The 24131-nt window shown below is 43.3% G+C and overlaps 1 protein-coding gene across 1 annotated transcript; it reads left to right on the top strand.

The window, feature by feature from the left end:
• The first annotated feature begins 1018 nt into the window (after positions 1-1018).
• LOC115119063 (uncharacterized) lies at positions 1019-14616 on the top strand. Its single transcript, XM_065015146.1, has 17 exons — positions 1019-1503; positions 3239-3673; positions 3932-4348; positions 4750-5031; positions 5299-5727; positions 6932-7095; positions 7216-7372; positions 8610-9044; positions 10098-10529; positions 11126-11392; positions 11509-11766; positions 11865-12110; positions 12359-12616; positions 12853-13194; positions 13293-13562; positions 14249-14332; positions 14450-14616. Exons 1-17 carry the CDS (start codon positions 1019-1021, stop codon positions 14514-14516), a joined length of 5028 nt encoding a protein of 1675 aa, XP_064871218.1. The 3' UTR covers positions 14517-14616.
• Positions 14617-24131: the final 9515 nt, after the last annotated feature.

Raw genomic sequence — 24131 nt, 5'->3', positions numbered from 1 at the left:
TTGTCATCTCCTGCAGTCTGGTTCATAGACCTCTCAGAGAGAAAGGCCTCCCTCCTCCTAGAAGTGCTGAAACTCCAACCAGAGAAGAAACCAGTAGAGCTGAAGGGCTGGTCAGATGAAGAGAGTGAAGTGAGGAGTTTCCTTCCTTGTCTGTCCTACATCTCACAGCTGAGGTGAGTTGGATCAGTACAGTTCAGGGGTTGTAGTTGTCTGTCCCTGTATTTCCCTTTAGAGAGGAAGTTTGTATATTTCTGCAGTAACTTAATAATTAAATATACACATACTGTTTGGAAAATATGCAGTCTTTCTAGTCATGATTTTAAGGCACAATTGAAGTGAATGAGTTTAAGAAAGATGGTTATTGTATTTTATGTCACCATTAGAAATGCATATCATATCTCTCACGTATTCATCTATTTGTTGTTAAACTGTTCTTGCAGATTTATTCCTCCACAGGATCAGAGAAGATCCCCTGAGGAGAGGACAAAGAGAGAGAAGACATTCCTACTGAATCTGTGTCTTCAAGCAGCTCTCCATGAGAGAGGATCCATACAAACAACTGTAGAGAAAGTGTTGTCACTGTCTGAAGTATATCACTATCAGCCATGTGATTTCCTGCTGGATCTGTACTCACATGTGAAGGACTATGAGACTCAAACAGGCAGGAGTTTCCTTCCAGCATTACAGCCAGTTTACCAGTCATCTCCTGCAGTCTGGTCCATAGACCTCTCAGAGAGAACGGGCTCCCTCCTCCTAGAAGTGCTGAAACTCCAACCAGAGAAGAAACCAGTAGAGCTGAAGAACTGGTCAGATGAAGAGAGTGAAGTGAGGAGTTTCCTTCAGTGTCTGCCCTACATCTCACAGCTGAGGTGAGTGTGTTTACATAGTAATGTTTTCTCATGTTTATGAACAATACCCTAATAATGTCTACATGTTTCAACATGTTAATTTTGTCCCTTGTTTATCCTCAGGTCAGTTTGAACTAATATCAGAGTTTTGTGTTTACTAGTTTAAATAGATGTTGTACACATCACACAGTGTCTGGATCATCTGTTACTGTCCTTGTTGCAGTTTCCATCCATGGTGGCCTGATCCCTCAAAGCAGATCAAGTTCCTGGTGGATCTCCTGTCTCAAGCAGCAGAGTGGGAGGAGCAGACAGGAGAGAAGACACTGAAGCTGGTATCATCAGTGTGTTCTTACAGCACCTTTCCTTTTCTCAGTGGAGACAATTATAAACAGAGTGATTTCCTGTTGGATCTGTACTCACATGTGAAGGACTATGAGACTCAAACAGGCAGGAGTTTCCTTCCAGCATTACAGCCAGTTTACCAGTCAGCTCCTGCAGTCTGGTCCATAGACCTCTCAGAGAGAAAGGCCTCCCTCCTCCTAGAAGTGCTGAAACTCCAACCAGAGAAGAAACCAGTAGAGCTGAAGGGCTGGTCAGATGAAGAGAGTGAAGTGAGGAGTTTCCTTCAGTGTCTGTCCCACATCTCACAGCTGTGGTGAGTCTGAACATGTGATGCTAGTTGTTATTATCTTGTAGAAACATTTGACATATTAAACTTCAAGTGTTGGTAAATCTTGTAGCAGTATTGTTAGAGAGGGGTAAAGGTAGAGATTTTGTTGGGGCGCCAGGCAGGTATTAACCCTGCAGAAAGGAAAAGAGTAGGATAGAGAGAGACCCACTACCAGACACACACACATCAGCAGAAGAGACTGTAGCCTGTTAGCCAGATAGCCAGTGGAGAGAAAAGATAAGACTCACCATATAAAACACCCATCACAGCACAGGGGGAACCCCACCAATAATACCTCATACAATAATGATGGCAGAGCAATTTAACGGCAACTTCATGGAAACAATTTACAAGAAAGAACCCAGTCATCAACAGGAGAGGATTTGCAGTAATCTGTATTACCTCCCAGTGGAGGTGTGCAGAGGGTATGAATGGTGGGGGGTCATAGACAAACAAAGGCCTTAAAATGTCCACAATCTTCTGGGCCACATGCCATTAGTACCACATATATACAGTTCAAATAACAAGACACAATACACGGGCAAGAAACCTCCCTTTAACTAAAATGTCAACCCAAATATGTCTGGCAGGGCAATGATAGTCCAGCGATGCTGAACCTCAAAGGGAAGAGCATTGAAAACTATAATAAAGTCTGCTGCTGTGTAAAGTCCTGGAGAGAGAGATAGAGGGGAGAGAGAGAGAGAGATGGGTGAGGGAGAGAGGAGAGGAGAGGAAGACAGAGGAGAGAGAGAGAGAGAGGGACGAGAGAGGGAGAGAGAGAGAGAGAAGGACGAGAGAGGGACGAGAGAGAGAGAGAGGGACGACAGAGAGAGAGAGGGACGAGAGAGAGACTTCTGTATGTGTAATGTTTACTATTCATTTTTATTGTTTATTTCACTTTATCCATTATCTAGGTCACTTGCTTTGGCAATGTTAACACGTTTCCCATGCCAATAAAGCCCTTGAATTGAATTGAATTGAGAGATGGACGAGAGAGAGAGAGAGGGAGAGGGAAGGACGAGAGAGAGAGGGAGAGGGAAGGACGAGAGAGAGGGACGAGAGAGAGAGAGAGAGAGAGAGAGAGAGGGAGGAGAGAGAGGAGGGACGAGAGAGAGAGAGAGAGAGAGAGAGAGAGAGAGGGACGAGAGAGAGAGGGACGAGAGAGAGAGAGGACGAGAGGACGAGAGAGAGAGAGGGACGAGAGAGAGAGGGACGAGAGAGAGAGGGACGAGAGAGAGAGAGAGGGACGAGAGAGAGAGAGGGACGAGAGAGAGGGAGAGAAAGGGAAGAGAGAGGGGAGGAAAGAGAGAGAGGAGGAAGAGAAATAGAGAGTGGTAAGAGAGAGAGAGGGAAGAGGGAAAATAAACCAGAGTTGTGCAGCATCACCACTATCAAACTGCCCCCCAGAGAGTCTCCTTTCTGACTGCTGATGCAAAGTGGCAGCACACGGTGAAGGCTCCGTATAAAACTACACATGTTGGTGAATCTGGGAACATTTATCAGCCCATTTCCTGACATAACTAATGTTGCATTACTAAATGTCACAGATAAATAATGTTGCATTACTAAATGTCATAGATAATGTGAATGTTTCTAAAATCAAATCAAAATTATACCAAATCACATTATGTAAGTGTATAACTACTTCATATATCTTTATCTATGACTGGTTTCATGTGTTCATCCATGTCTGAATCAGCTGTTACTGTCCTTGTTGCAGTTTCTGTCCACGGAGGTCTGATCCCTCAAAGCAGATCAAGTTCCTGGTGGATCTCCTGTCTCAAGCAGCAGAGTGGGAGGAGCAGACAGGAGAGAAGACACTGAAGCTGGTATCATCAGTGTGGACTTACAGCACCTTTCCTTATTGCCATGGAGACAATTATAAACAGAGTGATTTCCTGTTGGATCTGTACTCACATGTGAAGGACTATGAGACTCAAACAGGCAAGAGTGTCCTTCCAGCATTACAGACAGTTTACCAGTTAGCCAGTCCTGCAGTCTGGTCCATAGACCTCTCAGAGAGAAAGGCCTCCCTCCTCCTAGAAGTGCTGAAACTCCAACCAGAGAAGAAACCAGTAGAGCTGAAGGGCTGGTCAGATGAAGAGAGTGAAGTGAGGATTTTCCTTCAGTGTCTGTCCTACATCTCACAGCTGAGGTGAGTGAGTTTATCCAACAAGAGTCCATATATCACTGACCTGGTGTAGATAGTATTCATGTTTTACACTGTCTTTATCTTGTTAATACATTAACATATGAAGAAGCTGTAGAAACTCTAAAATTCCAATTCATAGTTGTATTGTTTTAAAAGATTGAGTCATGTGGTGCTATTAGTTTTCAGTTCCCCAACCCTGTTACTCATATCAGTCCTCGTCACTCACCTGTTTATCATCTCTGTTTTAAAATGTCTGTTCAGATTTCCTCTACTGAAGGATAATATAGAGACAAGAAAGAGAGAGAAGACATTCCTACTGAATCTGTGTCTTCAAGCAGCTCTCCATGAGAGAGGAACCATACAAACAACTGTAGAGAAAGTGTTGTTGCTGTCTAAAGTATATCGCTTTCAGAAATGTGATTTCCTGCTGGATCTGTACTCACATGTGAAGGACTATGAGACTCAAACAGGCAGGAGTGTCCTTCCAGCATTACAGACAGTTTACCAGTCAGCTCCTGCAGTCTGGTCCATAGACCTCTCAGAGAGAAAGGCCTCCCTCCTCCTGGAAGTGCTGAAACTCCAACCAGAGAAGAAACCAGTAGAGCTGAAAGGCTGGTCAGATGAAGAGAGTGAAGTGAGGAGTTTCCTTCAGTGTCTGCCCTACATCTCACAGCTGAGGTTAGTGTTTTTCAGACATTTCATATTGTAGTTATCTGTCCCTGGTTTCCCTTTAAAATGATGCTGTTTATCCATTAACTCTAATAATTTATACACATTCTGCCATGGAAAATTATGCAGTCTTTCTGTCATGATTTTAAGGCCAATTGAAGTGGATGATGAGTTTAAGAAAGATGGTCATTGTATTTTCTATGTCACCATTGTGCTATCATTCTCATTCAGGTTGTTTATTTGTTGTTCAACTGTTCTTGCAGTTTTACTCCTCCACAGGATCAGAGAAGATCCCCTGAGGAGTTTGGACAAAGAGGAGAAGACATTCCTACTGAATCTGTGTCATTAAGCAGCTCTCCATGAGCAGGATCCATACAAACACCTGTAGAGAAAGTGTTGATGGTCTAAAGTATATCCAATCAGCCATGTGATTTCCTGCTGGATCTGTACTCACATGTGAAGGACTATGAGACTCAAACAGGCAGGAGTGTCCTTCCAGCATTACAGCCAGTTTACCAGTCAGCCAGTCCTGCTATCTGGTCCATAGACCTCTCAGAGAGAAAGGCCTCCCTCCTCCTAGAAGTGCTGAAACTCCAACCAGAGAAGAAACCAGTAGAGCTGAAGGGCTGGTCAGATGAAGAGAGTGAAGTGAGGAGTTTCCTTCAGTGTCTGCCCTACATCTCACAGCTGAGGTGAGTTGGATCAGTACAGTTCAGAGATTGTAGTTGTCTTATAGAGGAAGCCTGTAGATTTCTGCAGTAACTTAACAAACTAAACAGAAACATACTGTTTGGAAAATATGCAATCTTTGTGGTCAGGATTTTAATTAAGGAACAATTGAAGTGGATGATGAGTTTAGAAAGATGGTCATTGTATTTTACCCTCCATAATGTGACCATCAGAAATGCATATCATATCTCTCACGTATTCATCTATTTGTTGTTCAACTGTTCTTGCAGTTTTACTCCTCCACATGATCAGAGAAGATCCCCTGAGGAGAGGACAAAGAGAGAGAAGACATTCCTACTGAATCTGTGTCTTCAAGCAGCTCTCCATGAGAGAGGATCCATACAAACAACTGTAGAGAAAGTGTTGTTGCTGTCTGAAGTATATCGCTTTCAGCCATGTGATTTCCTGTTGGATCTGTACTCACATGTGAAGGACTATGAGACTCAAACAGGCAGGAGTTTCCTTCCAGCATTACAGACAGTTTACTTGTCATCTCCTGCAGTCTGGTTCATAGACCTCTCAGAGAGAAAGGCCTCCCTCCTCCTAGAAGTGCTGAAACTCCAACCAGAGAAGAAACCAGTAGAGCTGAAGGGCTGGTCAGATGAAGACAGTGAAGTGAGGAGTTTCCTTCAGTGTCTGCCCTACATCTCACAGCTGAGGTGAGTCTGAACATGTGATGCTACTTGTTATTGTCTTGTAGAAACATTTGACATATAAAACTTCAAGTGTTGGTAAATCTTGTATTGTATTGTTAGAGAGGTGTAAAGGTAAAGATTTTGTTGGGGTGCCAGGCAGGTATTAACCCTGCAGAAAGGAAAAGAGTAGGATAGAGAGATACCCACTACCAGACACACACACATCAGCAGAAGAGACTGTAGCCTGTTAGCCAGATAGCCAGTGGAGAGAAAAGATAAGACTCACCATATAAAACACCCATCACAGCACAGGGGGAACCCCACCAATAATACCTCATACAATAATGATGGCAGAGCAATTTAACGGCAGCTTCATAGAAACAATTTACAAGAATGAACCCAGTCATCAACATGAGAGGATTTGCAGTAATCTGTATTACCTCCCAGTGGAGGAGTGCAGAGGGTATGAATGGTGGGGGGTCATAGACAAACAAAGGCCTTAAAATGTCCACAATCTTCTGGGCCACATGTCATTAGTACCACATATATACAGTTCAAATAACAAGACACAATAAACTGGCAAGAAACCTCCCTTTAACTAAAATGTCAACCCAAATACGTCTGGCAGGGCAATGATAGTCCATCCACGCTGAACCTCAAAGGGAAGAGCATTGAAAACAATGATAAAGTCTGCTGCTGTGTAAAGTCCTGGAGAGAGAGAGAGAGGGATGAGAGAGGGAAGAGAGAGGGATGAGAGAGAGAGGCGAGAAAGAGAGGGATGAGAGAGAGAGGTAAGAGAAAGAGAGGGATGAGAGAGAGAGAGAGGGGGATGCAAGGATGAGAGGGAATAGGGATGAGGGAAGAGAGAAAATAAAGAAGAGTTGTGCAGCATCACCACTATCAAACTGCCCCCAGAGAGTCTCCTTTCTGACTGCTGATGCAAAGTGGCAGCACACGGTGAAGGCTCCGTATAAAAATACACATGTTGGTGAATCTGGGAACATTTATCAGCCCATTTCCTGACATAACTAATGTTGCATTACTAAATGTCACAGATAAATAATGTTGCATTACTAAATGTCATAGATAATGTGAATGTTTCTAAAATCAAATCAAAATTAAACCAAATCACATTATGTAAATCTATAACTACTTCATATATCTTCATCTATGACTGGTTTCATGTGTTCATCCATGTCTGAATCAGCTGTTACTGTCCTTGTTGCAGTTTCTCTCCAGACTGGTCTGATCCCTCAAAGCTGATCAAGTTCCTGGTGGATCTCCTGTCTCAAGCAGCAGACTGGGAGGAGCAGACAGGAGAGAAGACACTGAAGCTGGTATCATCAGTGTGGACTTACAGAACCTTTCCCTTCTGTGATGATGATGATGAGAGTAAGGAATATCAATGTGATTTCCTGTTGGATCTGTACTCACATGTGAAGGACTATGAGACTCAAACAGGCAGGAGTTTCCTTCCAGCATTACAGACAGTTTACTTGTCATCTCCTGCAGTCTGGTTCATAGACCTCTCAGAGAGAAAGGCCTCCCTCCTCCTAGAAGTGTTGAAACTCCAACCAGAGAAGAAACCAGTAGAGCTGAATGGCTGGTCAGATGAAGACAGTGAAGTGAGGAGTTTCCTTCAGTGTCTGCCCTACATCTCACAGCTGAGGTGAGTCTGAACATGTGATGCTACTTGTTATTGTCTTGTAGAAACATTTGACATATAAAACTTAAAGTGTTGGTAAATCTTGTAGCAGTATTGTTAGAGAGGTGTAAAGGTAAAGATTTTGTTGGGGTGCCAGGCAGGTATTAACCCTGCAGAAAGGAAAAGAGTAGGATAGAGAGATACCCACTACCAGACACACACACATCAGCAGAAGAGACTGTCTAGACTGTAGCCTGTTAGCCAGATAGCCAGTGGAGAGAAAAGATAAGACTCACCATATAAAACACCCATCACAGCACAGGGGGAACCCCACCAATAATACCTCATACAATAATGATGGCAGAGCAATTTAACGGCAACTTCATAGAAACAATTTACAAGAATGAACCCAGTCATCAACATGAGAGGATTTGCAGTAATCTGTATTACCTCCCAGTGGAGGAGTGCAGAGGGTATGAATGGTGGGGGGGGGTCATAGACAAACAAAGGCCTTAAAATGTCCACAATCTTCTGGGCCACATGTCATTAGTACCACATATATACAGTTCAAATAACAAGACACAATAAACTGGCAAGAAACCTCCCTTTAACTAAAATGTCAACCCAAATACGTCTGGCAGGGCAATGATAGTCCAGCCACGCTGAACCTCAAAGGGAAGAGCATTGAAAACAATGATAAAGTCTGCTGCTGTGTAAAGTCCTGGAGAGAGAGAGAGGGAAGAGAGAGGGATGAGAGAGAGAGGCGAGAAAGAGAGGGATGAGAGAGAGAGAGAGAGGGACGAGAGAGAGAGATGGGGAAGAGAGGATGAGAAAGGAAAGAGAGAAAGAGAGACATGGAAGAGGGAAAATAAACCAGAGTTGTGCAGCATCACCACTATCAAACTGCCCCCAGAGAGTCTCCTTTCTGACTGCTGATGCAAAGTGGCAGCACACGGTGAAGGCTCCGTATAAAACTACACATGTTGGTGAATCTGGGAACATTTATCAGCCCATTTCCTGACATAACTAATGTTGCATTACTAAATGTCACAGATAGATAATGTTGCATTACTAAATGTCACAGATAAATAATGTTGCATTACTAAATGTCATAGATAAATCATGTGAATGTTTCTAAAATCAAATCAAAATTAAACCAAATCACATTATGTAAGTGTATAACTACTTCATATATCTTTATCTATGACTGGTTTCATGTGTTCATCCATGTCTGAATCAGCTGTTACTGTCCTTGTTGCAGTTTCTGTCCATGGTGGTCTGATCCCTCAAAGCAGATCAAGTTCCTGGTGGATCTCCTGTCTCAAGCAGCAGAGTGGGAGGAGCAGACAGGAGAGAAGACACTGAATCTGGTATCATCAGTGTGTACTTACAGAACCTTTCCTTATCGCCATGTAGACAATTCTAAACAGAGTGATTTCCTGCTGGATCTGTACTCACATGTGAAGGACTATGAGACTCAAACAGGCAGGAGTGTCCTTCCAGCATTACAGCCAGTTTACCAGTCAGCCAGGCCTGCAGTCTGGTCCATAGACCTCTCAGAGAGAAAGGCCTCCCTCCTCCTAGAAGTGCTGAAACTCCAACCAGAGAAGAAACCAGTAGAGCTGAAGGGCTGTTCAGATGAAGAGAGTGAAGTGAGGAGTTTCCTTCAGTGTCTGTCCTACATCTCACAGCTGAGGTGAGTCTGAACATGTGTGGTGGTTAGTGATCATGTGATGCTAGTGGTTATTATCTTGTAGAAACATTTGACATATAAAACTTCAAGTGTTGGTAAATCTTGTAGCAGTATTGTTAGAGAGGGGTAAAGGTAAAGATTTTGTTGGGGTGCGAGACAGGTATTAACCCTGCAGAAAGGAAAAGAGTAGGATAGAGAGATACCCACTACCAGACACACACACATCAGCAGAAGAGACTGTCTAGAGTGTAGCCTGTTAGCCAGATAGACAGTGGAGAGAAAAGATAAGACTCACCATATAAAACACCCATCACAGCACAGGGGGAACCCCACCAATAATATCTCATACAATAATGATGGCAGAGCAATTTAACGGCAACTTCATAGAAACAATTTACAAGAAAGAACCCAGTCATCAACAGGAGAGGATTTGCAGTAATCTGTATTACCTCCCAGTGGAGGAGTGCAGAGGGTATGAATGGTGGGGGGGGGTCATAGACAAACAAAGGCCTTAAAATGTCCACAATCTTCTGGGCCACATGTCATTAGTACCACATATATACAGTTCAAATAACAAGACACAATAAACTGGCAAGAAACCTCCCTTTAACTAAAATGTCAACCCAAATACGTCTGGCAGGGCAATGATTGTCCAGCCACGCTGAACCTCAAAGGGAAGAGCATTGAAAACTATAATAAAGTCTGCTGCAGTGTAAAGTCCTGGAGAGAGAGAGAGGGAGGGGGAGAGGGGGGAGAGAGGAGATGGAAGGGAGAGAAGAGAGAGAGGGAAGAAGGAGAAGAGATGGATGAGAGAGAGAGGCGAGAAAGAGAGGGATGAGAGAGAGAGAGGGAAGAGAGAGAGAGATGGGGAAGAGAGGATGAGAAAGGAAAGAGAGAAAGAGAGACATGGAAGAGGGAAAATAAACCAAAGTTGTGCAGCATCACCACTATCAAACTGCCCCCCAGAGAGTCTCCTTTCTGACTGGTATATCTTTATCTATGACTGGTTTCATGTGTTCATCCATTCTGAATCAGCTGTTACTGTGCTTGTTGCAGTTTCTGTCCATGGTGGTCTGATCCCTCAAAGCAGATCAAGTTCCTGGTGGATCTCCTGTCTCAAGCAGCAGAGTGGGAGGAGCAGACAGGAGAGAAGACACTGAATCTGGTATCATCAGTGTGTACTTACAGAACCTTTCCTTATCGCCATGTAGACAATTCTAAACAGAGTGATTTCCTGCTGGATCTGTACTCACATGTGAAGGACTATGAGACTCAAACAGGCAGGAGTTTCCTTCCAGCATTACAGCCAGTTTACCAGTCAGCTCCTGCAGTCTGGTCCATAGACCTCTCAGAGAGAAAGGCCTCCCTCCTCCTAGAAGTGCTGAAACTCCAACCAGAGAAGAAACCAGTAGAGCTGAAGGGCTGGTCAGATGAAGAGAGTGAAGTGAGGAGTTTCCTTCAGTGTCTGCCCTACATCTCGGAGCTGAGGTGAGTCTGAACATGTGTGGTGGTTAGTGATTATGTGATGCTAGTAACATTTATACCAAGATTTCAAATGTTACTAAATGTCATACATTTGTTTTTTTTATTCATATATTTTTCAAAACATAACAAATGTTGCTGTTGTGTTAGTAACACCGATATTATGGAGTTTAGTCAAATATTGTTAATTTATCTTAATTATGTGATGCATTTGTCTTTTAGAAACCTTGTTTACCTTTAAGAATCTGAACGTTTATATTCAGAATATCTAATCTATAAAACCAAAATGTCTTGTATATTATGTAACTTTCTCTGTGACATGGTATTATATTTCCATATGACAGGCAGGTCTTCATGTACAGTGAGGTCAAAGTATTGGGACATGGACACATTTGTTATTTTGTCTCTGTACACTTTGGTATGATTCACTGACTGAGGTTAAAGGTCAGTCTGTCAGCTTTAATGTCAGGGCATTTTCACCGTTTAGAAAGTGCTGGACTACAGAGCCAAAACAACAAACAATGTGTCACTGTCCCCATACTTTTGGACGTCACTGTCTCCTAAATGTCTGATTTGATGTCCCCCATGTTCTGCTGTTTCAGCTGTGATGATGACAGGTTCTTCCAGACTCTGTGTGAGTCCATCCCTGTGAGGTCCAGAGAGGAGGACCAGCAGTTGGCCTCTCTTCTCCAGGCCTTGGGCTCTACCCTGTCACTGGGAGGAGTGTTACCCAGGAAAACCTGCAGGTCTGTGGGGAGAGTCCTGGGTCTCTGTGCCTCCAGAGTGGACCTCACTCTCACCCCCAGCAAGATCTCTCTCCAAGGAGCCGCACTTCTTTTGAGACATGAGTCAAAGCTCCACAAGCTCAGGTATGTTCAGGAAGACAGCTTTTACAGGTCTATTGAATAGTTGATTCTCCTACTGAGTATTTATCTGACAAGGTTTCTCTGTTTCAAGTGACTTGCATTTTGTCTTTTCATTCCAGGCTGAGTGTGGATATGGCTGTGAAACTGTCCAGACTGGTTAGGAGGACAGGGAGAGGTTCTACTCCACTGATTGTCCCAGAACTCTCCCTGGTCCTAAAGAGCAGCCAGCCACCAGAGAGAGTGTTATCCAGGGCTCTGAGTAGTGTGGCGTCCCTGCTGAGACTCTGGAGAGTTCAGTGTCTGGACCTGACTGACTTCTGCATCCAGGGTCACTCTCTCATCACACTGCTGTGTCACCAGGGACCTCTCTCTCTCAGGTCAGTCTGAAGCTGATGTTTTTTAAAAGTAGAAATAGTAACGTCATTCGTGTGTTTTTCTTCATATTTCTGACTGCCTGTATGTTCCAACCTCCTAGACTGAACTCAGACACTCTGCAGCAGCTGGCTGTAGTTGTGTATGAAGCTCAGGACAAGGACTTGACTCAGTGGTTCCTGGAGAAGGTTGGTGGAGACCTGACCTCCTGCAGGCTGGACTGGGAAGTGCTTCTCTCTCTACTGCAGCATTCAACCCACAACATCACTGTGGACCTCAGGAAGAACCGGCTCCTAGAGAAGAACAGCTCAGATCTTCTCCCCTTTCTGGGAAGGGTTACTCTCAAGAGGTGAGAGAACTTCTTTCTCTGTTCAGACTTTCTAGAAATAATAAAATAACTATTTGTATCCAGTGACATGTTGTTCTGAGTTTTCCTCTGTAATATCATTAGGGTTTTATTCAAGAGGTGGAAGATCTTGATTCCATATTTATAGTCTTTAATTATTAATGTTCTATCCAGGCCAGTTGTTACTATGTGACTTATCCTTTATAAAACCTTGACGTAACCACAACAATCCTTTCTCCATGTTTGTTCAGGTTCAGTTCCAGCTTTGTAAAGTCCACCATCAGACAGATCTATGACAGTAGAGACAGTGACTGTGTGTCCAGTTTGTTGAGGTCTTCAGACCATTGGATCAACCTGAACAGCAGAGAGCTGGACAGAGTGGACTGTTCCGCTCTGTTTTTTACCCTGCAGCACAGCCACCAAGTCAAAGTCAACCTGCTGTGGACCTCCATACCACCGGGGGAGATAGAGAGCATCCTGCCTCTTCTGGACAGAGTCTCCCAACTCAGGTTTAGTTGGCACTCGTTGACCCTGCTAGAATGGATAGAACTATGAGGCTTTCCACTTCCTGACTGATTTAACCTCTAACCCTAACCTTAGTGTAATGTACTAACCTTAACCTCAGCTAGGAGTGAAATTGAAGGTGAACACCTGGGAGTTGACCTGATAAACAGAGTTGTAGTGTGTTTATCAGTGTTTTAATGTGTGATGGTGTGTAAGTAAGTCTCTCTCTGTCTCTCTGTAGTGTTGACAGGAGGTTACTGCTGAGTTTCCTCCAGTGCTGTGCTGCCTCTCAGGTCCAGCAGGGGGCACCATCATCACCACCAACAGCAGTATGGCTGCTCAGGTCTCTGCAACACAGGCTGGACTTGTCCTGCTCCTCCTCTGTGGACCTGTCAGCTCAGGACCCAGGGGAGGCTCTGTGTCTGACTACTGACCACTGCAGGGCCATCAACTCTGTTCTGAAGCAGAACCAACACGGCACCCAGCTGGTTCAGAACCAGGTCCAGCTCATCCTAAGAGACTGTAAGGTGGAGGACAGAGCACTGAGGGAGCTGCTTCCCAGCCTGCATATTGTCAAGCTGAGGTTAGAGACACAATTACAAACATTTGACCAACTAGTTTATCAGTAGGAGTTAAACCTACTCTGTGTCATAATGTTGTCTCTGCTTCTTGTCCTCTCAGTCCCAGCAAAAATCTGTTACTTCAGCTGCTGGACCTTGTGTGTGAGGGGATTGAAGAGGGGCTGCTGAGGCACGCAGAGTCCCTGTGCAGAGCCCTGGATGGGGAGCTGGACCTCAGTGAGACCAGGCTGGACCAGAATGCCTGTGGATCTCTGGCCCTGGTTCTGGAACACTCAGAGGGTCTGTCAGAACTGGACCTCAGCCACTGTCAACTCACAGATCACCAGCTACAGCCCCTGATCACACACCTGCATAAAGTACAAGTCCTGGAGTGAGTGGCTTTCACTGTGTGTGTGTGTGTGTGTGTGTGTGTGTGTGTGTGTGTGTGTGTGTGTGTGTGTGTGTGTGTGTGTGTGTGTGTGTGTGTGTGTGTGTGAAAGACACTAGATGACAAATGTCTGATCACTCGTTCTCTCTCTCTCTATCTCTCTGTCTCTGTCTCTCTATCTCTCCATCTCTGTCTCTCTATCTCTCCATCTCTGTTCTCTCTCTCTCTATCTCTCTGTCTCTGTCTCTCTATCTCTCCATCTCTGTCTCTCTATCTCTCCATCTCTGTCTCTCTATCTCTCCATCTCTGTCTCTCTATCTCTCCATCTCTGTCTCTCTGTCTCTGTCTCTCTATCTCTCCATCTCTCTATCTCTCCATCTCTGTCTCTCTGTCTCTCTATCTCTCCATCTCTGTCTCTCTATCTCTCCATCTCTGTCTCTCTATCTCTCCATCTCTGTCTCTCTGTCTCTGTCTCTCTATCTCTCCATCTGTCTCTCTATCTCTCCATCTCTGTCTCTCTATCTCTCCATCTCTGTCTCTCTATCTCTCCATCTCTGTCTCTCCATCTCTGTCTCTCTATCTCTCTATCTCTCTTTCTCTGTCTCTCCATCTCTGTCTCTCTGTCTCTCCATCTCTGTCTCTTCATCTCTGTCTCTCCGTCTCTCCCTCTCTCTCTCTCTCTCTCTCAGCCTGAGCCACAATGACATCACTGATGCTCTGACTGACAGATTTCTCCAACTGGTCTCTACCAACACTTCAATACACACCATACGGTAAGGGTGTGTGTGACGGTGAGCAGAGCGTGTGTGTGTGTGTGAGATTATATGGGTGTGTCTGTTTCTGGGGGCAACTGTTGGAGGATGGAGATTCATAATAATCATGTTTTGTAGACTCTTCAACAACAGAATCCAGGACAGAAGACCCTTCCTGACAGACAAGAGGTTTGAGATCTGGTGAAACAACAGCAGGTCTTAGTTCAGGAAGAGAATGCTGAATCCAGGACAGAAGACCCTTCCTGACAGACAAGAGGTTTGACATCTGGTGAAACAACTTATCAGGTCTTAGTCCAGGAAGAAGAAGGCAGAAACCAGGGCAGAAGACCCTTCCTGACAGACAAGAGCTTTGACATCTGGTGAAACAACATCAGGTCTTAGTCCAGGAAGAGAAGGCTGAAACCAGGGCAGAAGACCCTTCCTGACAGACAAGAGGTTTGACATCTGGTGAAACAACATCAGGTCTTAGTCCAGGAAGAGAAGGCTGAATCCAGGACAGAAGACCCTTCCTGACAGACAAGAGGTCTTTGACATCTGGTGAAACAACATCAGGTCTTAGTCCAGGAAGAGAAGGCTGAATCCAGGACAGAAGACCCTTCCTGACAGACAAGAGCTTTGACATCTGGTGAAACAACATCAGGTCTTAGTCCAGGAAGAGAAGGCTGAATCCAGGACAGAAGACCCTTCCTGACAGACAAGAGCTTTGACATCTGGTGAAACAACATCAGGTCTTAGTCCAGGAAGAGAAGGCTGAATCCAGGACAGAAGACCCTTCCTGACAGACAAGAGGTTTGACATCTGGTGAAACAACATCAGGTCTTAGTCCAGGAAGAGAAGGCTGAATCCAGGACAGAAGACCCTTCCTGACAGACAAGAGGTTTGACATCTGGTGAAACAACATCAGGTCTTAGTCCAGGAAGAGAAGGCTGAATCCAGGACAGAAGACCCTTCCTGACAGACAAGAGGTTTGACATCTGGTGAAACAACATCAGGTCTTAGTCCAGGAAGAGAAGGCTGAATCCAGGGCAGAAGACCCTTCCTGACAGACAAGAGCTTTGACATCTGGTGAAGATAATGTTGTATAATAACTCTTTGATGTGGAACATAAACTGATGGAACATTTTAATACAAAAGACACACAACAAACAGTTTTTTCCAGCTGGAACAGTCCGATCATGTATAAACTACAGTCAACAGACTCACTAAAGAGATTCTCTGCTACTTGTTGTGTACTTTTTAGCCAGTAGTGCTGATAGTAACACTCACAAGTCAAAAGTGGTCCCTGAAAATGTTGTACTACATCACATATGTTCACCACGTCATCTCTCTCTCTGCTAAGGCCCGCCCTGCAACCTCATTGGATAACCCTGGGCTGGCTTCTTGCTAGCTGTCACTCAAATACGAGTGGCTGAAGCTCATGAGATAGAACTCTAATTGCCCATGTGGAGGGGAAATGGAGGGGGAAATGGAGGGGGAAATGGAGGGGGAAATGGAGGTGAAATGGAGGGGGAAATGGAGGGGAAATGGAGGGGGAAATGGAGGTGAAATGGAGGGGAAATGGAGGGGGAAATGGAGGTGAAATGGAGGGGAAATGGAGGGGGAAATGGAGGTGAAATGGAGGGAAATGGAGGTGAAATGGAGGGGGAAATGGAGGGGAAATGGAGGGGAAATGGCGCGGCACAGTTTACACAGTGATTATGCATGAATTAACTACATATTGAAACATCCAGCCCAAAGTGTGAGGTTGAAAACCTCAATTACATAAATATCTCCCTACTAACCGCACATTGACTCTGTACCAGTACCCCCTGTATATAGCCTCCACATTGACTCTGTACCAGTACCCCCTGTATATAGTCTCCACATTGACTCTGTACCGGTACCCCCTGTATATAGTCTCCACATTGACTCTGTACCGGTACCCCCTGTATATAGCCTCCACATTGACTCTGTACCAGTACCCCCTGTATATAGTCTCCACATTGACTCTGTACCAGTACCCCATGTATATAGTCTCCACATTGACTCTGTACCAGTACCCCATGTATATAGTCTCCACATTGACTCTGTACCAGTACCCCATGTATATAGTCTCCACATTGACTCTGTACCGGTACCCTGTATATAGCCTCCACATTGACTCTGTACCACTACCCCCTGTATATAGCCTCCACATTGACTCTGTACCGGTACCCCCTGTATATAGTCTCCACATTGACTCTGTACCGGTACCCCCTGTATATAGCCTCCACATTGACTCTGTACCGGTACCCTGTATATAGCCTCCACATTGACTCTGTACCACTACCACCTGTATACAGCCTCCACATTGACTCTGTACCGGTACCCCCTGTATATAGTCTCCACATTGACTCTGTACCGGTACCCCCTGTATATAGCCTCCACATTGACTCTGTACCACTACCACCTGTATATAGCCTCCACATTGACTCTGTACCGGTACCCCCTGTATATAGTCTCCACATTGACTCTGTACCGGTACCCCCTGTATATAGCCTCCACATTGACTCTGTACCGGTACCCCCTGTATATAGCCTCCACATTGACTCTGTACCACTACCACCTGTATACAGCCTCCACATTGACTCTGTACCCCCTGTATATAGCCTCCACATTGACTCTGTACCGGTACCCCCTGTATATAGCCTCCACATTGACTCTGTACCACTACCACCTGTATACAGCCTCCACATTGACTCTGTACCGGTACCCCCTGTATATAGCCTCCACATTGACTCTGTACCACTACCACCTGTATATAGCCTCCACATTGACTCTGTACCGGTACCCCCTGTATACAGCCTCGCTATTGTTATTTACTGCTGCTCTTTAATCATTTGTTATTCTTATCTCTTACTTTTATTGTGGTATTTTCTTAACTGCATTGTTGGTTAAGTGCTTGTAAATAAGCATTTCACTGTACGGTTCTACACCTGTTGTATTCGTCATTTCACTGTAAGGATCTACAGCTGTATTCATGTGACTAATAAAGTTTGATTTGATTATCAGTTGATGATGTACCTTTTGTTTCCATAACAACCAGGTGTTGTAAATTAGCTCAGGCTAGAAACACTACAGCACATCTGACAACTGTTAAATGTGTTGGGACTCGTCTATTTCTAAATATAACAAAACTTAAAATGTTTTAAGTCTTTTCTGATATCAAAACAGAAAAACATCCCAAATGTTTACATTTTTTGACCGTTTTAAATCATTTATGAATATTTTGTTTTTGTATTTTTAATAAATGTCCCATGAGGCACATGATTGGTGTTTGTCACAGTGTTTTCTCTAAAGGTTGAAATCATTACTAGTAAATACTAAATAATCACTTTCAAGTTATTGCTGGTATGAACGATCCCACCCCAAGTGTGTTTCTTTTCATGACGATGTAAAAGTTGTTTGTTGAAGACATCTCCTCCTCTGATAGGCAGATCTCAGGAAAGCCGGACCCATTTACCAGGAAGCACCATATTAGGTCAATGACATCAACTGAATCTCCTTTTGGAACGTTCCATTTCCTGGAAACTTAGAACTTCTAACTTGTTGTCTTTACCTATAAATGCCAGTTAAATTACATATTCAAATAAATCAAACTTTATTAGTCACATGCGCCGAATACAACAAGTGTAGACTTTACCGTGAAATGCTTTACTTACAAGCCCTTAACCAACAGTGCAGTTCAAGAAGAAGAAAAAATTTACCAAGTAGACTAACATAAAAAGTAAAACAATAACAAAAACGAGGCTATATACAGGGGGCACCGGTACCGGGTCAGTGTGGAGGTTATATACAGGGGGCACCGGTACCGGGTCAATGTGGAGGCTATATACTGGGGGCACCGGTACCGGGTCAGTGTGGAGGTTATATACAGGGGGCACCGTACTGGGTCAATGTGGAGGCTATATACAGGGGGCACCGTACCGGGTCAGTGTGGAGGTTATATACAGGGGCACCGTACCGGGTCAATGTGGAGGTTATATACAGGGGGCACCGGTACCGGGTCAATGTGGAGGCTATATACAGGGGGCACCGGTACCGGTCAGTGTGGAGGCTATATACAGGGGGCACCGGTACTGAGTCAGTGTGGACAGGCTATTGAGGGGATACCGGCCATATACCAGTACTGGTCAATGTGGGGGTACAGGCTAGTTGAGGTAATATACAGCCATATACCAGTACTGAGTCAATGTGGAGGTTATATACAGGGGCACCGGTACTGGGTCAGTGTGGAGGTTATATACAGGGGCACCGTACCGGGTCAATGTGGAGGCTATTTACAGGGGGCACCGGTACCGGGTCAGTGTGGAGGTTATATACAGGGGCACCGGTACCGGGTCAGTGTGGAGGTTATATACAGGGGCACCGTACCGGGTCAGTGAGGCTATATACAGCCATATACCAGTACTGAGTCAATGTGGAGGTTATATACAGGGGCACCGGTACCGGGTCAGTGTGCAGGGGTACAGGCTAGTTGAGGCTATATATAGCCATATACCAGTACTGAGTCAATGTGGAGGTTATATACAGGGGCACACCAGGGTTTCTGCAGGGGTAAGGCTAGTTGAGGTATATACAGCCCACACCATGGTTTTCTAGAGAATGTAGCCTATATTCAGCCCACACCAGGGTTTCTCTAGAGAATGTAGACTATATACAGCCCACACCAGGGTTCCCCAACTCGTCCCTGCCCCAGAATTTTGTCACTATATTTATAGGGTTGCATCAGTTACAATGGGGACTTTTATTTTGAAGTCGAACTGCAAATTCCACTATTGCTGCTCACGCCACACTGGTCCACTGATCCACATCGGAATGAAACCTCCGAGTCTCCGCTGTCCGCTCAGGCGGGAGAGGGAGAGAGGACGAACAACTATGAACGGTAGACCTACAGTCTGCAGTATTTACACCTGTTGAATGGCAACTGATTTTTTAGAATAGAAAACCCTCATGAGCGCAGTTACCGACACCTGTCACACCTGTATCACCATAGACAGAGCTGTCATATCTCTCACCCATTGGTGGTGAGACATGCCCGACACCTGTCATAACAGAGCTGCTTTCTCTCACCCATTGGCGGTGATTCGCGCATTTCACCCTCTGATCATGGCACACCTCTTATATCTCACGCAAAATACTTTCTTAGCCTCCAAATGAATAACCATGTCGTAGCCTGATAGTGTTGGGCAGGCTAACTGCAACAGAGGAGGGACTGTAATTTAGCTAAAACTGATCATTCAGACTTTATAAACTAGAACGTGTTATAATAGCGCATGAAGTGTCCTTCTAGAACAGACTGGATGTTAAACTGCGGAAGGTTCTAAGTTATATCATCAGACTCAGACTACAACAGACCACTGACTGCTCACTGCTGTAGATCATTCAGCAAGCAGCCTGGAAACTCCAGAGACAAGTTCCACATCATAGTTTACACGTCATTAAGATTCTAACTCCTATAGCTTTTAATAGACCGACCAAGCGACAGACTTCATTCATAATGCATGAATGAAATGATAGTCATTGCCCGGGACTAAACTAACTGGGGCATGTTATCTAATGTTGACTAAACCATCAGAAACAGGGAGGGACTAACCTGAACTTGTCAAGTGAGAAACGCTTATTCTAGTTGCAAAAAATGTTGCACTATTGAATACACACCAAGAAAGTATGAAACGGCATTCCTGCTGGTGACAACTACAAAAAAAACTATTTTCAGGAGCCAAACGCTGTCGAATGTTGCCGATAGAAATGTCATAAATAGATGTGATTCCTTCTAAATGTCAGAGGCATGTTTGTCCTACATCGGTTATTTTATATCTGTTCAAAAACGTTGCGTCTTGCTGAACCGCCCCCAAAACAGTTTTTATATACGGAAGTATAAGTGAAAGTAAAATAGGTATAGGGAAACACACACGGTCACTGTAGCAGCAGACAACTAGTAGATTTAATTGTCTATAGGAAATGCCAAAACATTAGCATACAGTCTAGTTTGATGTGTTTCCTAATATCCTTTCAGGTGGTATTACTATCATCCAGTGATCCACATAACATGAGGATGAACCCTGCTATTCTCCACTCAGGCGGAGAGAGAAAGACGAGTAAACGATAAGGTAGGCGACAATCTGCAATATAACTGTTCAATGGCTACGATTTTTGAAGAATATAACTTACAAATACCTCATCTGTGCGCAGTATAGCCCTATATAGGATGCAGGGCGTTTACGTCCTACAGGAGGTGGCTACAATGCGGAGCCCGGAAAAGAACAGGTGAATTCTTTAGGGGGGGGGGGGTAGCCTACTTGTTTCCGGAAACCCTGTTACTGAAGGCATATATGTCTATAATCCGTTGTCCTTCCGATCGGATTGTGTGTGGATATCTTTATAGAAACCGTCTGAACCGAACTTTTCTCCAAACCGACTCCTATATTAGGCTACGAGAAAGCGCGTCTTGAGTCTTGAGCGCTGTCTGTCTACCACAGCCAAGGTGCCGGTTTGGAGAAAAGTTCGGTTCAGACGGTTTCTGTAGGTCTACAGATAACCACACATGATAGAATCCGGACCAACGGACAAGGAGTTACGGATTATCGATATTCAGTAACAGGATTTAAGGAAACAAGTAGCCTACCCGCCTACACATTTCTGCCAGTTATTTTCCAGGCTTCACATTGTAGCCACAAATGACGCCAATGCGCGCATGCGCAGCGTCCTATTATAGTGGTAAACATAGAAATAAGAATGAATAGAAGGGTATTTTACTAAATTACAAGAAATTCTTATCACGTTACAAGATCCCTGTAGCACATAAAGACTGTAATAGTTTTGATGCCATTCCCTCAGAGGAGTTGTTTTATTATTCAGGAACATGTCAAGATCCTCAGAACATACCTACGATTAACCCTGTTGACTCATCTGTAGGAAATATTCGTTTTCCTTTAGTTCATTCAACAACAATAGAGCAATAGGATCCTTGTTTCAATAGGATGTTGTATCTATTCCTTATGTCATGTTGGTCCATTCAACAACAATAGAGCAATAGGAGCCTTGTTTCAATAGGATGTTGTATCTATTCCTTATGTCATGTTGGTCCATTCAACAACAATAGAGCAATATGATCCTTGTTTCAATAGGATGTTGTATCTATTCCTATGTCATGTTGGTCCATTCAACAACAATAGAGCAATAGGAGACTTGTTTCAATAGGATGTTGTATCTATTCCTTATGTCATGTTGGTCCATTCAACAACAATATAACTATAGGAGGCTTGTTTCAACAGGATGTTGTATCTATTCCTCATGTATTCAACAACAATATTCTATAGGAGGCTTGATTCAACAGGATGTTGTATCTATACCTCATGTTGGTCCATTCAACAACAATATAACTATAGGAGGCTTGATTCAACAGGATGTTGTATCTATACCTCATGTTGGTCCATTCAACAACAATATTACTATAGGAGGCTTGATTCAACAGGATGTTGTATCTATACCTCATGTTGGTCCATTCAACAACAATATAACTATAGGAGGCTTGATTCAACAGGATGTTGTATCTATACCTCATGTTGGTCCATTCAACAACAATAGAACTATAGGAGACTTGTTTCAATAGGATGTTGTATCTATTCCTTATGTCATGTTGGTCCATTCAACAACAATAGAGCAATATGATCCTTGTTTCAGCAGGATGTTGTATCTATTCCTTATGTCATGTTGGTCCATTCAACAACAATAGAGCAATAGGATCCTTGTTTCAATAGGATGTTGTATCTATTCCTTATGTCATGTTGGTCCATTCAACAACAATAGAACTATAGGAGACTTGTTTCAATAGGATGTTGTATCTATTCCTTATGTCATGTTGGTCCATTCAACAACAATAGAGCAATATGATCCTTGTTTCAGCAGGATGTTGTATCTATTCCTTATGTCATGTTGGTCCATTCAACAACAATAGAGCAATAGGATCCTTGTTTCAATATGATGTTGTATCTATTCCTTATGTCATGTTGGTCCATTCAACAACAATAGAGCAATATGATCCTTGTTTCAATAGGATATTGTATCTATTCCTTATGTCATGTTGGTCCATTCAACAACAATAGAGCAATAGGATCCTTGTTTCAATAGGATGTTGTATCTATTCCTTATGTCATGTTGGTCCATTCAAGAACAATAGAGCAATAGGATCCTTGTTTCAATAGGATGTTGTATCTATTCCTTATGTCATGTTGGTCCATTCAACAACAATAGAACTATAGGAGACTTGTTTCAATAGGATGTTGTATCTATTCCTTATGTCATGTTGGTCCATTCAACAACAATATAACTATAGGAGGCTTGATTCAACAGGATGTTGTATCTATACCTCATGTTGGTCCATTCAACAACAATATAACTATAGGAGGCTTGATTCAACAGGATGTTGTATCTATACCTCATGTTGGTCCATTCAACAACAATATAACTATAGGAGGCTTGATTCAACAGGATGTTGTATCTATACCTCATGTTGGTCCATTCAACAACAATATAACTATAGGAGGCTTGATTCAACAGGATGTTGTATCTATACCTCATGTTGGTCCATTCAACAACAATATAACTATAGGAGGCTTGATTCAACAGGATGTTGTATCTATACCTCATGTTGGTCCATTCAACAACAATATAACTATAGGAGGCTTGATTCAACAGGATGTTGTATCTATACCTCATGTTGGTCCATTCAACAACAATATTACTATAGGAGGCTTGATTCAACAGGATGTTGTATCTATACCTCATGTTGGTCCATTCAACAACAATATAACTATAGGAGGCTTGATTCAACAGGATGTTGTATCTATACCTCATGTTGGTCCATTCAACAACAATATAACTATAGGAGGCTTGATTCAACAGGATGTTGTATCTATACCTCATGTTGGTCCATTCAACAACAATATAACTATAGGAGGCTTGATTCAACAGGATGTTGTATCTATACCTCATGTTGGTCCATTCAACAACAATAGAACTATAGGAGACTTGTTTCAATAGGATGTTGTATCTATTCCTTATGTCATGTTGGTCCATTCAACAACAATAGAGCAATAGGAGCCTTGTTTCAATAGGATGTTGTATCTATTCCTTATGTCATGTTGGTCCATTCAACAACAATAGAGCAATAGGAGCCTTGTTTCAATAGGATGTTGTATCTATTCCATATGTCATGTTGGTCCATTCAACAACAATAGAGCAATAGAGCCTTGTTTCAACAGGATGTTGTATCTATTCCTTATGTCATGTTGGTCCATTCAACAACAATAGAGCAATAGGAGCCTTGTTTCAACAGGATGTTGTATCCTTTCCTTACATCATGCCCTATTGGAATGGTTGTATTGATAATATCTGTTGGGAAAAAGTTTGGATGTTTCCACACACATACCTGCTTATTATCAAAATTAAGGAAGTTTATTTTTCAATTATTCATAAATATCATACTGCCATTTGTTGGGGTTCGTTCCTTGTTCCTTGTCAGTCATTGGCGAAATTAGCATTCAGACAATATTAGATTTTTTCAACTAAGCAAGTCAGTTAAGAACAAATTCTTATTTTCAATGACGGCCTACCGGGGTAGGTTAATAGTGGGTTAACTGCCTTGTTCAACAACGTCATCATTAGCAATAAGAATGTTAAAATGTCAAATCAACTGTAAATCAACTCCATTATTTTGGTTTGATGTTACTGAAAGGTGACTTTCATTTATTAAACCATCAATAGTTATCATATGTAA

The sequence above is a fragment of the Oncorhynchus nerka genome, unplaced genomic scaffold (genome assembly GCF_034236695.1).
Source record: "Oncorhynchus nerka isolate Pitt River unplaced genomic scaffold, Oner_Uvic_2.0 unplaced_scaffold_1655, whole genome shotgun sequence".
Taxonomy (NCBI): domain Eukaryota; kingdom Metazoa; phylum Chordata; class Actinopteri; order Salmoniformes; family Salmonidae; genus Oncorhynchus; species Oncorhynchus nerka.
The sequence above is the reverse complement of the archived record's forward strand: the minus strand, read 5'-3'. Positions and strand labels throughout refer to the sequence as shown.

Bases quoted from the DNA above. Each gene is read 5' to 3' on its own strand.
- LOC115119063 (XM_065015146.1), top strand. From the start codon at position 1,019: ATGTTGTACACATCACACAGTGTCTGGATCATCTGTTACTGTCCTTGT. The intron at 11,393-11,508 runs GTATGTTCAGGA...TTTTCATTCCAG, and splicing joins TCAAAGCTCCACAAGCTCAG to GCTGAGTGTGGATATGGCTG. The intron at 13,563-14,248 runs GTGAGTGGCTTT...TCTCTCTCTCAG, and splicing joins CATAAAGTACAAGTCCTGGA to CCTGAGCCACAATGACATCA.